The 14,128-nt window shown below is 41.1% G+C and overlaps 1 protein-coding gene across 2 annotated transcripts; it reads right to left on the reverse strand.

Annotated features, from left to right (window-relative positions):
* Nucleotides 1-1,766: 1,766 nt before the first annotated feature.
* MAEL (maelstrom spermatogenic transposon silencer) lies at nt 1,767-13,894 on the reverse strand. Of its 2 annotated transcripts, XR_013774611.1 has the most exons (13): nt 13,660-13,894; nt 13,208-13,294; nt 10,701-10,803; nt 8,640-8,795; nt 8,132-8,173; nt 7,428-7,555; nt 6,625-6,679; nt 6,161-6,302; nt 5,386-5,448; nt 4,653-4,785; nt 4,359-4,437; nt 2,992-3,603; nt 1,767-2,956 (listed from the first exon to the last, which is right to left on the reverse strand). XR_013774611.1 is itself a non-coding variant. In XM_079308734.1 (12 exons), exons 1-12 carry the CDS (start codon nt 13,789-13,791, stop codon nt 3,491-3,493), a joined length of 1,233 nt encoding a protein of 410 aa, XP_079164860.1. In that variant the 5' UTR covers nt 13,792-13,894; the 3' UTR covers nt 1,767-3,490. The 2 variants fall into 2 exon arrangements, 1 of the variants encoding a protein (XP_079164860.1); XM_079308734.1 differs by having other exon boundaries at nt 1,767-3,603.
* Nucleotides 13,895-14,128: the final 234 nt, after the last annotated feature.

A 14,128-nucleotide genomic window follows, 5' to 3' on the forward strand; every position in this document is an offset into this window, starting at 1 on the left:
TTACAGCCCAACATAAGCGAATTTGTAATTTCTGCTGCACTTCACCTGCTCACTAGGGATTGAAGGCAATTATTTAATTATTTGAAAATGGCACTTAGAAAAGTTTCTGGGAGCCTCTAAGACAGAGCCACAGAAAAGTGAGAAAACAGAGATAATACAGGGTTAGATTAAAAGAAGTGTTTGCTAATTTCTTCATTTTACTAAATCATTGCAATAAAATTTATTGGCTGGCCATTCTAGGGTGACAGTAAGGAATGATATTCCTGCAGAAGTCATCAGGAGGGCAAAAACTAGATGACCAACTTGTTTTTCTCTGGCTCCACCAGAGTACATTTACACTGCCAAAATGATGTTAAAGCCTTTGCAGTCAGCTGCAGTTACTTCTATTAACCACAAAACAAACCCAGTTTCACACATATACTTGAGTCACTTCACTTTTGGACAAAGCTTGAGATTATTGGTAGCACAAAGGTTTAGCACTTTTTAGTTCAACTACCAGCTCCAAAAGCACAGCCCCTCTATGATAATAATTCAAGTTTTTAAAAAACTTACCAGGAAAAGAAAAATAAAAGTATTTTACAAGAAAATTGTGACAGGGCTTCCTACAACAGACTTTCATTCACCCAGAACAAGTACTTACTCAGAAGAATCTGACCTTCAGCACACCAGCAGTTGACTGTGAGAGCTCACAGAATCCCTGAAATGGCAGCAGGTTTCCTAGTGGGGAATGACTGAGCACAGACCTGCCTCTGGGCACAGGACACACCCCTGGAATTTGATCCAGGATCACAGCACTGCTTCCCCCAGCCTCACACCTGACAGATCCCCCCACACAGACAATCCCCACCAAATTACTGCCTTGTTTCTATCTTTTGGGATTTGGATGAGTGACACATTGCTGAGGATGCAATAAAGATTTCTCTTACCTTAGACACATCCCTGGTTCCTACAGTTTATTGGTAGAAGGTGGACAAGCCAGCAATGCATAAGTAACAGCCAAAATAAAAGCAGCAGCAACTGCTGCTCACTCTAGGCTAACCTATTATATTTTTCAGTATCAGTTATACACTCTAAACAGAATGTAAAAGACTATGATTACAATATACTGATGTAGACTAGATCAGCAAAGCTGTCACTACAGGCATTGTTTTCATGACCCTCATTCAAAAACTGGCCAAAACCTTAAGAGTAGCAATGCACAAGTCAACCACTTGTCTTCTACTCCTTGCACTTAGGGAGTGGGCTAAGGTTGCAACCCCTCATCTTTACTTAAAGGACAGAAGCATTACTTTATTGTGCTTGTTTTTCAGAATTTATTTTTCCAAGAATCAACCAGATTTGCAAATTGCAGAACAGCCAGGGAAGCAGAGCTCCAAAATGAAAGAATTTTCTACCATCCTTCAACAGCTGTTAGGGTTCCCCCTCAATAAATGCAGAATAACAGTATGAAATGGGCTACTTTTAGGTTAGTGCACTCCTTCTAATGGCACAGATCTTATGATTTTCACTACAAAAAAACCCCTCTAGGGTTGTTGGTTATTACAGTAAGACAGTTACTGCCCCAGTTTACAGCCCACTGCCTAAGCATATAATTAGATCTTCTACATCTTATGTGCTATTTTAATTTACAGGTGGTAGGGTACAGATATGCCATGGAATGCTAATGGCATTTCCCCACTTCTGCTCACATTCTTTATCTCAGTCTTGACATTTAATACACTAAGCTTAGTAAAAAATGTTCTTCAGTTTGTGTACTTAACACTGAATAAGTATTTTAACAACAATTTTTAATGAATTCTCTCCTACATAGGAACTGAAACAAACTTTTATTGCAACAATGAACTCTGAAAATACTTCAAAAACAATGGTTCTGTACATTATAAAGTATCAATGCTGTCAGTTAAGGAACTTGGACCACTCTATACAAATGCAGAGAAGCCTTTAGCACCATCAAGATAGACACTCTCAGTCTGTCACAACATTCCCAGATGCTTCATTGGTAAATTTCAGCCTCAGAGCTTCTTTGTCCTTTATATGGTGAAAATCAGCAGGTAGGATAGCAGTCTCCAAAGAAAGGAAATACAGAATCAACTGAGGAAATTCAGTGATAAAGGTGAACAGTTAGGCAAGAATAGAAATGCTTCAGTGATCCTAAAATATTGGAAGAAAGGGCTCAACTGGCCTCACAACAATTGTAACAGGTTTCCAACTAAACCAGCTCTTGTCCCTTTCTGACACACTGACCAGCATGCTCAATAAACCTCTTATTTTAGCTGCATTTTGGGTTTTCTTCCATTTGTTTTGTTGGCTTTTTTTCCCTTATTCAGGGGAATGAACCACCTCATCTTGAGTTTCACTACCTACAAGGAACAAAATCTTCACACAGTTAGTTGCTATGGAAATAGTATTTCAAAACTGGACATCTGTTGGTACAAAATCTAGGAACAACTTAACAAAATAAGCTCTTATTTCTCAGAATCACTTGCTTAGGAGACACATGGACTAAGCACAAGGTTCAGACAGACAACTTTTTGGGGATTAGTCCAAGCACTACCTTCATAAAAAGGAACTTTTAACTTCCCTTGAAAATGTCTTACAGTGTCCCACTATTCTGTGTGCCCTCAAATAATTATGACTGGTATCTACCCAGCCTGACTCTTGTGAAATATATCAGTTTGAATCTGATACTCTTTCCAAAAAAACTCAACAAACCAACCCATTAACATCTACACTTCTCTTCAGTCTCTAAGTTTGAAGGACATGCATCTCTTAAAAAGAAATCTGATTTTAAAAAAAAAAAAATTATGTAGTACTTGTTCCTGATCTATACAATACAGTCTGTGTCTCTAAGAACATTAACAGATAGATAAATTTGCCACAGTACTTCTTTCAAGACATTTTATATAAAATCTGCTTTGTTGCTTGAAAGATCACTCCAATTTTTTCATGGCTAAAACTGAAATATTACACCAAACTTTTGGGACTACTGACTTTTAATTAATTCCCCTAAGGAATTCCCTTCACACCTTCAATGCTTTTCCCCCTGCATCAGTTTTTGAAGCAAGACTGTTAAACACCAAAGTTCCATCTTCCACATGCAGGAGATTGGAAGGTTATTAAAAAAGAAATAAAGCAAAAAGTTTAAGTTGTTTAGTGACACTGTTCACTAAAGAATTCTCCTAATTCAATTATATTGAGTAATTGATCTTGAATTTGCACTCCATTCATTAAGAAATACAACTAGTGCAGCATGCAGTTTTAAAGATGTGACTGCCAGGTCCCTTCAAAATAAGTCTTCCTGTAGATACTGAACAAGATTTTTTTATCTTCTTTAAATCCAGTCAATAGTTTTATCATTCTGACAAGAACTCCAACTGTCAAGGTTTGCACAGAACATGAAAAACTGCAGTCTGGAGAAACTACTAGTTATCTTAGGGAAACAGAGAAAATTAGAATTTACAGCTGTCCTGGATGTGAAAGTGATTTTCAATTACTGAAAGACTTGGGATAGACCAGCTGCACTTCTCAGCAATCGAGTAACTCCTCTTCCTTGTACAACACTTGTTCCACAAGGGGAGGTCTTCACACCACATGGAGAACCACCTATTAAATTAAATACAGTTGGCACATCAAATCAGCCTTTAAAGCTTGCATAAATTAATGGAATTGTTCTTCACATGCTGTGGAGCTGAATCTATTCAACAGCTCTGATACAAAAAGTCAGGCAGGCAGTGTCCTCCACCAACACCAAGAGCATAAGATCATGATTTCCAGGTGGAACAGAGTTTAATTCAGCATGAACTTTACATGCAAGAAATCAAGCTGCAAAATCTGAATTATTACAGTTATTTATTCTGCAAACCTGTTTCTGTTCTTCTGAAATGCCCAGATGAACTGAGCTCAGAGGCCTTCTAATAAACAAATCCTTTATGCAAAGAGACTTTAAAAGAGAAGTCTTTTAAATAAGCTGTGACAGGACCTTTGCAACAAGGACCAGCCCAGTCCATATATACAACAATTTAAGAGCATGGAGAGTATTTTAAACATGGCCCTTCTCAAAGCACCTGGGCATGGGAATGGCTTCATGTAACAGAAAAGCATAAATTTGAAAGCAACATTTCTAAGAAAAACTGAATTTTGAGAGATGTTTTTGACCCTAAGATTCTGTCCAGTAAGAGAAGGAAAGCTTGAGTTATGCTTGAGTCTTCAGAAATTCAGGGACAGCCACATACAAGAATGAGCACAGCCCACACAGAGCTGTGCACCACTTACATCTAAGCCCAGAAATTTGACAAAACAACAACTGGATTAAGTTTAAAGATCTTTCTGCTTAAAAAACATGTAAATTTCAAACTCACGATTAGAAAGGACAAATTCTTGATCCTGTCTTGGAGGACCCAAAGGTTTGTCACATCCAGAACTCCCAGCTGTCATTTCCTGTATGAAAAAATAAAACATCCAAAATAAGGTACATGTACCTGCTAACATGAAATACATACCACTATCCATCAAACCTATGAATCATGGTCAAAACCCTGCAAGTTCATCACTCTGCACAACATATGTCACAAAGGACAGCATCCAAAGACAAAACAGCTCACCTGAAATTGGCAACTGGAAATAAATCAGGATATCAACTGAAAGAATCTGACCTGGATATATCCAGCATCCAGTTTCACAATCCTGGCTTTTGTGCTTTGATCACAATCAGAGTCTTGCAGAGGGAGGTGAGCTGCTGTTAGTGGAACTCCATACACACTAGCAAAGGATTTACTGATGCAGTAACTTGACCAAGAAAAAAAGAAAAACAAAAAAAAGTTTGGCTAAGAGGGCTGGAATGCTGATGTGTGGAAGCACAGCATTTTATGTGCTTCAACTGGCAAACAAAAGCAGCCAAAGCCTGAGATGCACAGAACAGATACCAAAGGGACTTTATAGCACCATCCTCCCAAGACCACCAGTCTGTTGTACAACTACACATGAAATAAAAACAAACTGCTGCCCCACATCATCAAATGCAGCACTTAGAAGTGTGAAAAGCAACTTTTTTTTTTTTCAGGGCATAGCAGTCCATGAGTTTTTTGAATGAAAGACTATTTATTATTGTCTCTCTAAGTGCTGTCAACAGAGATCATAAATGGCATTTCCTTGTTTCCCAACTATTTACTTTTTCTTTCTTCCCACCAAAAAGGTTACAGAACCTTATGTATCTATATTATATGTCAGGGATTATAGGAATTTCCAAAGTAGAAATATGCCACAGCATACTGAGAATGCCTCTGAAGTCAAACAGTGAGTTCTAATGTAATCAACACTTTTCTCACCATTGCAATGCTAATAAAATAAAAGCCATCATGATGGAGACAACTCCTCAGCAATACTCACCCCATTTTCTTACAGGATGCCAGAGCACAGCAGGTGATATCAGTCTCCTCATGCCACTTGCACCTACACAAAATTAAGTTTGGGCTTATTTCAGAAGCACTGACACATAATCAACAAGAACAGTTGGTCTGGCCAGAGGAACAGAACAAATATTAAAAAAGGTGTATTTTTGTTGTAGTGACCATGCAGTACCTTTCAAATTCCACAGAGTTCAGTAGCTTTGCCCTAAGTAGTTTATGCAGAGTTTAAAGGTCTGCTTATCAGGCAATCTGCTTCATGGTGAGATGGGGGACAAGGAGAAATGAAAACCCTGAGAGACAAATGGAATTTAAACCATTTGAACCATTTCAAGCTTCCCATTAATGTGAAATAGTTCTTCACAGCATAAACATCCTCACTTTCCTTTCCAAATGTGCCTTTTAAAGTACATTCATTCTCCTTAAGGTCTCCCTCCAGGGTGAAGACACTCATGGAAACAAAAAACTGCCTGACTATAAAAAGACAAAGTGATCCATGAACCCAATAGATCTTAAAATCCATATTCCAAGTACACTGCCAAGAATAACTTACATGGTTTTTTAAAACCTACTGAAATTTAAGATCGAATTAATGGTTCTTTTCTTAAATTAGCAGAAGAAGCACTAGAGTCTATTTCTAAATTAACTGCATAATCACCCAATATGCTCCTGCAACACTGCAAGCAAATAATCCTTTTTTTACCAACACAGAAGAATCTGAAAGCAGGCACATTAGCACAAAGAATCACCCAACACACCTGGTATTACTGGAGAAATCCCACAGGCAGACATCCAGTTTTCTATGCACCCAGATCTTGGATGGCTCCTTTTGGTATTTCTTCTGGTACAGTTTCATTATCAGGTCTTCTACAGCAAAAAGCTCCCAGTGGCTCTCAATGCCTACAGGTCAGTGAAAATCCAGGCCAGAACAGGAGTCACTGAATATCCTGCTCAGCTCATTTCACAGTCAGTCCCTGTTCCCTGCCCAGCCTCTTATCACAGCATCAAAACTCAAAGATATTCCACCAGTGGTTTTAATAAAACCTGTCCTCCTAGAAAGTGGAGGAAGATAGGAAGAAGCATGCAAAGCAGTTTTAGCTATCAGCTTTTATGAAAACTTTGAGACATGCTTTTCAGACAAATACAGCTGTCCATTATTACACAGCCCTTATTTCTGGGGGTAAGAGGAGAAAAGGATGGACAAAAATGACCCATCTCCTACCTGTGATGCTGGCCATTCGACCAAGACACCAGTTAATTCGGAATCTGTCATTAGACTGCAGGGAAAACAGATTTCTGTCATCTCAAAGGAGTACAGCATATAATTCTGACACTTCCATGACTTCTGACTAGGTCTGAAACAGTCACCTCCAAACCAAAATTGTCTGTGGCACTGAATACAATCTCCCTGACAACTATCTTGAAGAGAAACCAAATTTCATGCATAATTCTTTAGAGCCCTGTATTTATGGATGGAGCCCATGATCTTGTCCCTCCCTACTTTCTGAAGATTAAGGTGAGGTTTGAATTGAATTGAAACATAATATACCTGTTATGAAACTTAAACACCTCTGAATCCTAACATTTTATTCTCTTCCCTGGAAAATGAAACTTGAGCAAAAATTTAAAACACGTGCTGTTCTCATGGGGAAAAGAGTCACAAAAACGTAAAAATATCCTTTCAAAAAAGCAGGATTTATGACTATTATTGAGCACATTCAATTTAAGTCAAATCTTAGGAGCCCTTAACCAAAGTCATAACAATGTCAGAGAACAATAGACCCTGCTCATCAGTAGATTAGAGCCAGAAGTGCAAGCTGAAAATAAGAAGGCAGAAAATTAGGTCTCTGCTTTATAAAAAGGTTGGCTTCTAGAGGCCATTTCTACCTGCATGGAACTGGGACACTTTGGAAAAAGTGCCTCTCCCCACTTATACGCACACTGATTAGGTTTTAGAGTGAAGCATCTCCTCAGTCACCAGCAGGAGTGAAAAGCTGAGATTTAGAGCTGTGACCTGGGCCATACCCTGCAGAAGAAGCGAGGCTGAGCACCTCTGGCTGGCTGGGCAAACTCGAGGAGCTCCCGCAGGACAACTGCGTAACAGGAACGAGGAAGGGGAAATCCAGATATAGGGATCCTATGGGTTTCATCACCTAATGGAGGGGGGAAGTGGGATAGGAAAAAAAAAAACCAAAACACCAAGTTGTGAGAAGTCCAGTTTCCTTAAGAGATCCACAAACACACACACTCCTCCTCTGCACAGACAGGGTCTGTGTTTAAGCTACCAAAGCTTTGCTTTTGTCAGCAGCTCTGGGCTGTGAGCAAACACTCACACTCCTGTCCCTTTTAAGAGGCCGTTATCCAAGTATTAGATGTAGGAAAACAGGGCCAAGTTTGTTCCCTCTGTACACAAGGAGAGGAAATGTCCTAATAGAAACAAACTGGAGACTATAAACATTACTGAGAGTCACAAAGGAAACAGGCAGGCCAAGCCAGACACAACAATGGGGCAGATATTTTAATTTTGTTAATATATGCCAAGCTGCTAAACTTAACCTTTAAATATAAAGCAGTATCTTTGAATTACTCTGTTGTTAATTAGCACTTCAGGCCAAAGATACACACAAGGACTATCAGGACTCAGAAAACATTTGGATAGAGGTCAGATAAGCTGAGTTTAAAACTGCACACCCTTGCACACACCATTCTTTCTCTCCATTATTACTCACCAGCAGCCTGGCAGTGGTACCGAAAACCACGTGGTGGAACTTCTGCAAAATAGTGGAGAAAGTACAATCATCATCCAACACCACCAAGGAGAGATCCTTAACTCCCAACCACACACCACAGCTTCACATACAGAAAGGAACAGCTTCATCTTCCCTTGTGGCCTTGTAAAAGTGTCACAACTACTTTTGGAAAAGTTATTTTCAATTATGTGCATTTTAAAACAAGTGCATTGTAGAGTGTGTTTAGGTCCAATTGAGAAAAACATTCATTGGGCATGAAATACAAAGCACAAACATGTGCAGATCCTCCTACTCTTTGGAGTAACAAAGTTCTAACACTAATTCTCTTCAGAAACAAACTCAGCACTGCTCTGATATTTTAGGAAGTCTGACCATCTATAATCAAAGAAATAAACTTGTCTTAACACCAGAAGTGTAAGCTAGGCAGCAGTGACTCCAGAAAGCCTCCCTCTCACCCCAGGACCTCTGTGACTTCCTTGGAGCTCACCTGGATCTATGAAGTGGTGGAAATCAGCCACGATGCCATCCTGTAGGGAGTATCTGACACACCCAATCTCACAGGGAAGGAAGCGCTGCTCGCAGTGGGGGGGCAGCTTCCCATAGCTGTAAATGTCCAGGAAGTAAAAGATGTCTGCAACCATATCTGAAAGAAAAAAGAACAAAACCATCTTCACATAAGCCACCAGAGGTTACAGAAGCCATGCTGGTCTCACCTCATCCAGGGAAAGCTTTGGTGAACTTTCTCCTGTGACTGGGTGAAGAAGGGTAACAACCAAGCAAAACACACAGCACTTCCTCTGTATCCAAGATGACAATTCAGGCACATTTGTAGTGCTGATACACCTTCCAGAGGTCATACTCTGTGCAGAGATAGAGCAAAAACCTCAACAAATACAAGCAACTGGGAAAAAAAAAAAAAAGCCAACCTCCAAACCCACAAGGTGTTAAGCTTGCAATCCAACAGGAACTATTATTCTTTTTAAGGACAGGTCTCTCTGCCCTTTCAGAAAATAAGGTTAGGGAAAAACCAAATCAATAGTTGCAAAACAGCCTCACAAGCTAAATTTGGCATCTTGCACCACTGAAAAAAGTTGGTAGTAATCCTGTGGGGCAAGAAGATGAGAAGACTGCTACTAAAAGGATTGCTTCTCCTCCACCAAATGAGCTCCCAAAGAAAGCAACAAGAATACCCAACACAAATGTTAAGAAATAGATTTATCATTTACTAATTAAAAAGTATCCAGCTTTGACAAATATTTTACAATACACTTAATACTTCTTTTCATGACTGTCACAATGTCCTCAGTGAAATTAAACATAGCTATTTAATCCTTAATCTAAACTTCTGCCCCTCATAAAGAAAAATCCTACTTGCTCTACTAGAGATGTGCAATTATCATTCAAAATAAATAATTTTGAATGTCAGACTTCAGGACATTATCACCAGTTGCCCTGAGCCTGAAAGGTCATACTCCCTTATGTGGGTCTTAAGCTGTACAAGCAGAGGGGTCATAGGAAAGACAGCTCTCCTACTTTATGAAAAAAATGATACAGCTCCAGGGAACCATACAGAACTTTAACTGAGAAATATTAAGAACAGCACCATGAAATGTATCTCAATTATCCTTTATCATTATGCCTCTCATTCAGCTGAAAGATCAACTGTGTCAACTCAAGCCAGCATGATCAGCCCAATCAAATCTGCATCACAATGACAGGGGAGCATGACCCCTGGCATAGAGGGCACTAATAAGCATTTCACTTTTTATGGAGCTACTGTTCTTGCTCCCCCATAACCATGACAACAGGAAAACAGTTCAAGACACTGAGGTAAAAAGCTGGAGCTGAGACTTAACCACACAGCAGATACTGTTAATATGAACTGGCTTCTTGACTTACCTCGTAAGCACCACCTTTTATAATTTTTCAGAATAACATAATAGTCTCTGGGTAGAAGACTACAAATGTGTTCACTACCCAGATCTAATCTGAACAACCATTTGAAGACAGGGTACAGGCAAGAAGGTTTAGCTCTCAAGAGTTCTTTCAATAAGGAAGCAAGTCAGGATGTTATCAGGACACTGACAGAGTGCATATTCCCTTTTTCATTCTCCCAATGAAGCCAGGCCCTTGTTATATTTAATACCTCTATCATACAAATTTTGAACTTTGATATCTAACAATTCTTAACCCTTTGAAACCAGTAAAAGTATTCTTTTATGCTGAACTTGGATTAGGTCTTGTCAAATCATAAATGCAGGACTTGAAAGATTACCTTTTCCTTGAAACAACTATTAAGAAACTGTTAGTAACTATACTGCCATTGAGCTAGAAAACAGAGGACAGAATTCTTGGAGGTTGAGGGTGGAACTATTTTTCCTGATGTCCCTTTACCTTCTACTGCAGTAGCCCAGTTGTGTGAAACATCTGGCACACATGTAAACAGCCTGTTTAGCAAAATGCAAACAGTCTTTGCACTACTATTTGAGAATATCCTCAAAGGGCAAGCTCTCATCCACCAGGATCAACTGCTTTAAAATTACCATACCCTGATCATTCTTCCAAGACAGAGCAGAGGCATCTGGCAAAGGAGTAACACTGGGGATCTTTGTGGTCAGAGGAGCAGGAACTGGATCAGGCACATTACAAGTCTGGAAAAGATAAGAAAGTTTTAAAAAAACCCAACAAACAGCAACAAAAATCTTCTTGCCCCAAATAGCCATTCAGCTCCTTATATCAGAGGAAAATGCAATATCCACTAATAGCTGTGGTTAGGTGGAAAAGTTTATATAAAAGTGCCTGCATACTTGCAGGCCAGGAAGGCAAGATTTCTCTCTAGTACCTTTGCCAACCCATTACAGTTTAAAAAAAAAAAAAAAAAGGTTCAACCACTTGTCAGAGGCAAGAAAAACTGGAATTTAAAACTCTTCAACTGGAATTTAAAAATTTTCTCCACAAGTTTTATGAAAAAAGCACCTGGCACATGTGTTAGTTGTCTTTGACCAGGAAACAAGTTCATGAAAAGCTGATAAAGCCTTAAGGAAGTCATTGCATTGCTCTGAAAATCCATTCATTAACAATAAGTTTTTAATAGGATGGGAAAAGAAACCAGGCAGCCTTACAGAATCTGATCACTCAAACCCAAATTGGAAATAACATCCACACCCAGGTAAACTGATTGCAGATAACCATCTTAGCCAAAGTTAATTGGTTATCAGTTTGAACTATTTAAAACAACATGAGGAATTATCCCCATCTAAGTAAGCTCTGGTCACCTCCAAAAGAGGAACATGAGCTTTCACAACACAAAGTGACCATGGTTGTCTGTGTACAGGGCTAGGATTAATAAAATGAGAGCACATAACCTCATTTATGCATATTTGCCTACTTCCACTGACACAGTAAGGATGGTGATCTTTATTCTGCTAAAGCAATTATTCCTCTCTCTGATTACAATCCTCTAAAACACTACAACTTGTGGAAGGAAACACAGAAGCCTCCACCTGTGACTTACCTGCCATTTCACTTAGTTCTCTTTGACATATAAAAACTGAGTTTCATTAATTACACAAGTCCAGCCTGCTAAACGACACAAGCACGTTTAAACATTTTAAACAGCTTTTTCCCAGAGAGGCAGACCCCCAAACAAAAAAAAACATTGCCCAGCACCTCCTTCTAGTCTAGACTGATTAGTTTAACTAATCCATTTTTACTAGTTACTCCAGACTACGATCATCCTGTCATTCCCTCCATCACCACTTAAGTGTTTTGAAGTCCTGGGATTTATCCTCACCACTAATCCCTAGTTCACACAGTCATTATCTAATAACAGAGGCATTAAGAAGTAAATGCAGTATTATCCATTTACTCAGCCACTAAATGTGACTTTCTTTCCCTGAACGCACAAGATTTTACACTACCAGCAAATACTGAAATGAAATAAACCAGCACCTCACATAAGTCAAACTCTTAAGTAACTCTGTTCCAGTGCTGGGAGAGGAAGAGAGACAGAAACAAACAAACAGGACAAACACCTTTTCAAGGCAGTAAACAGCAGAAATTATCTGTTTAGCACCATTTCCAACCACAACTATACACACTTAACTGCCTACTTCTACATTGTTCTCTACAATAGTGTAACTATTCTATCCCATATGCAACCAACCTAAAAATAATAGCAGGGTGTAATTATTATCTTTGTGCATAAGCCACAACATTTTATTGACCTGGTTGACCACGAATCAGCTGCTTCTAGGATGTGCTTTCAGGCCACCAAACAAGAGCTGCCTAAACCAATGACAACCACAAAAGAAAAGCAACATGAACCTTTGACAAGAAGTAACACCAATTTGCAGTATAAATTAAAAATAAAAAAAAACCCTTAAAGTCAGGCACTGCAAAATACTGTTATAGCTAGGATACTAGAGAACTACACTTTACTTGGGAAAAGAACCCAAAGCAACAAGTTGTGATGATTTAAAGAGGCATCAAGTGTTTTCACCTTCAGTTCAAACCAGAACTATTATCTGCATAACCGACATAATGGCAGCACTACTGCAGCCATAGCCTCCAGAGTTAGATGGAGGATGTGGAGAGCAGGTGGAACTTCCAGAGCATCCTATGGAAGTGACCACGGCATTCCCTATGGAACTGACCACGGCATTCCCTATGGAACTGACCACGGGATCCCCTATGGAAATGACCACGGGATCCCCTATGCAACTGACCACGGGATCCCCTATGCAACTGACCACGGGATCCCCTATGGAAATGACCACGGGATCCCCTATGGAACTGACCACGGCATTCCCTATGGAACTGACCACGGGATCCCCTATGGAACTGACCACGGGATCCCCTATGGAACTGACCACGGCATTCCCTATGGAACTGACCACGGGATCCCCTATGGAACTGACCACGGGATCCCCTATGGAAGCGACCACGGCATTCCCTATGGAACTGACCACGGGATCCCCTATGGAACTGACCACACAGAGCCCAATACCGTTTCCTCCGTGCTCTTATTGAGGGCATCCCATTCTCAGCATTTACCTGCTTTCTTGTCTTCTGAGAGCGCTTCCTGCTGTTCCATCTGCGAGCCTTCTCTGCATACACTGTCTTCTCTTCCTCTGTCAGGGACTTGAAGGAAAATCAGCTGTTACAAAAAGGTTTCTACCGCCTCCTTCTAGCGGTCCCACAAACCAACAAACTCCACGTGTAAGAAATCACCCTTGCCCTTCCCAAAGGACATTATCGATGGCTGCTAAACCTCACTCAAACACTCGCAGTCGCTTTGACTACAAACAGAGCAGGGCGAAGTGAGGGCAAGCCACAAACCAGAGATTTCCTGCAATTACTGCTACGATCGAGGGATGCCACCACCCCACCGAGGGCACACGGACCGGAGCTGAGGGGAGGGCGGCACAGGGCAGCCGTGCGAAATGGCGCCGAGCCGCCTGCCAGCCCTCCCTGCAGGAAAGGCCCCGCCGCCATCCCGCCCTCACCTCCCACGCCTGGGAGCAGTAGGGGACGGCGTCCGCCATGCGGGCCACGGGCAGCCCGCACCGCTCCAGCTCGGGCAGCTGCTCCTTGACGAAGCACGAGAAGGCGCTGCGGCAGCCGCCGCGCACAGTCATGGCCTCGCCCAGGGGCGCCGCTCGCACGCGGCGGCGGCGCGGCGCCTCATGCGGCGCGGGCGGGCGCTGAGGGCGGGGCGGCCATGACGGGGCGCCGCCCTGACAGCGCCTTTCTCTGAGCTGTGAGCCCCTGATTGAGCGCTGCGTGCTCCTTATCGGCCGTAAAGGAGACTTAGCAGAGGGACAAGTAGCGGCCAACGAGCTACACAGAACGTTTAGAGGTTGGAATAGACCTTGAAGGTGATGTAGTTCCACCAGAGGAGGTTGCTCAGGGTTCCGTGCAGCCTGGCCTCGAATGCTTTCCACACAAGGGCAATTTCCCTGGGCAACTTGTTTC

This window comes from Erithacus rubecula (assembly GCF_903797595.1).
Source record: "Erithacus rubecula genome assembly, chromosome: 1".
NCBI lineage: Eukaryota > Metazoa > Chordata > Aves > Passeriformes > Muscicapidae > Erithacus > Erithacus rubecula.

Coding starts and splice junctions, on each gene's coding strand:
- MAEL (XM_079308734.1), bottom strand. CDS start 13,791: ATGACTGTGCGCGGCGGCTGCCGCAGCGCCTTCTCGTGCTTCGTCAAG. Junction 10,804..13,207: donor CTCAGAAGACAAGAAAGCAG/GTAAATGCTGAG, acceptor TATCTTTTCCAG/ACTTGTAATGTGCCTGATCC. Junction 4,438..4,652: donor TGGATGCTGGATATATCCAG/GTCAGATTCTTT, acceptor TTTTTCATACAG/GAAATGACAGCTGGGAGTTC.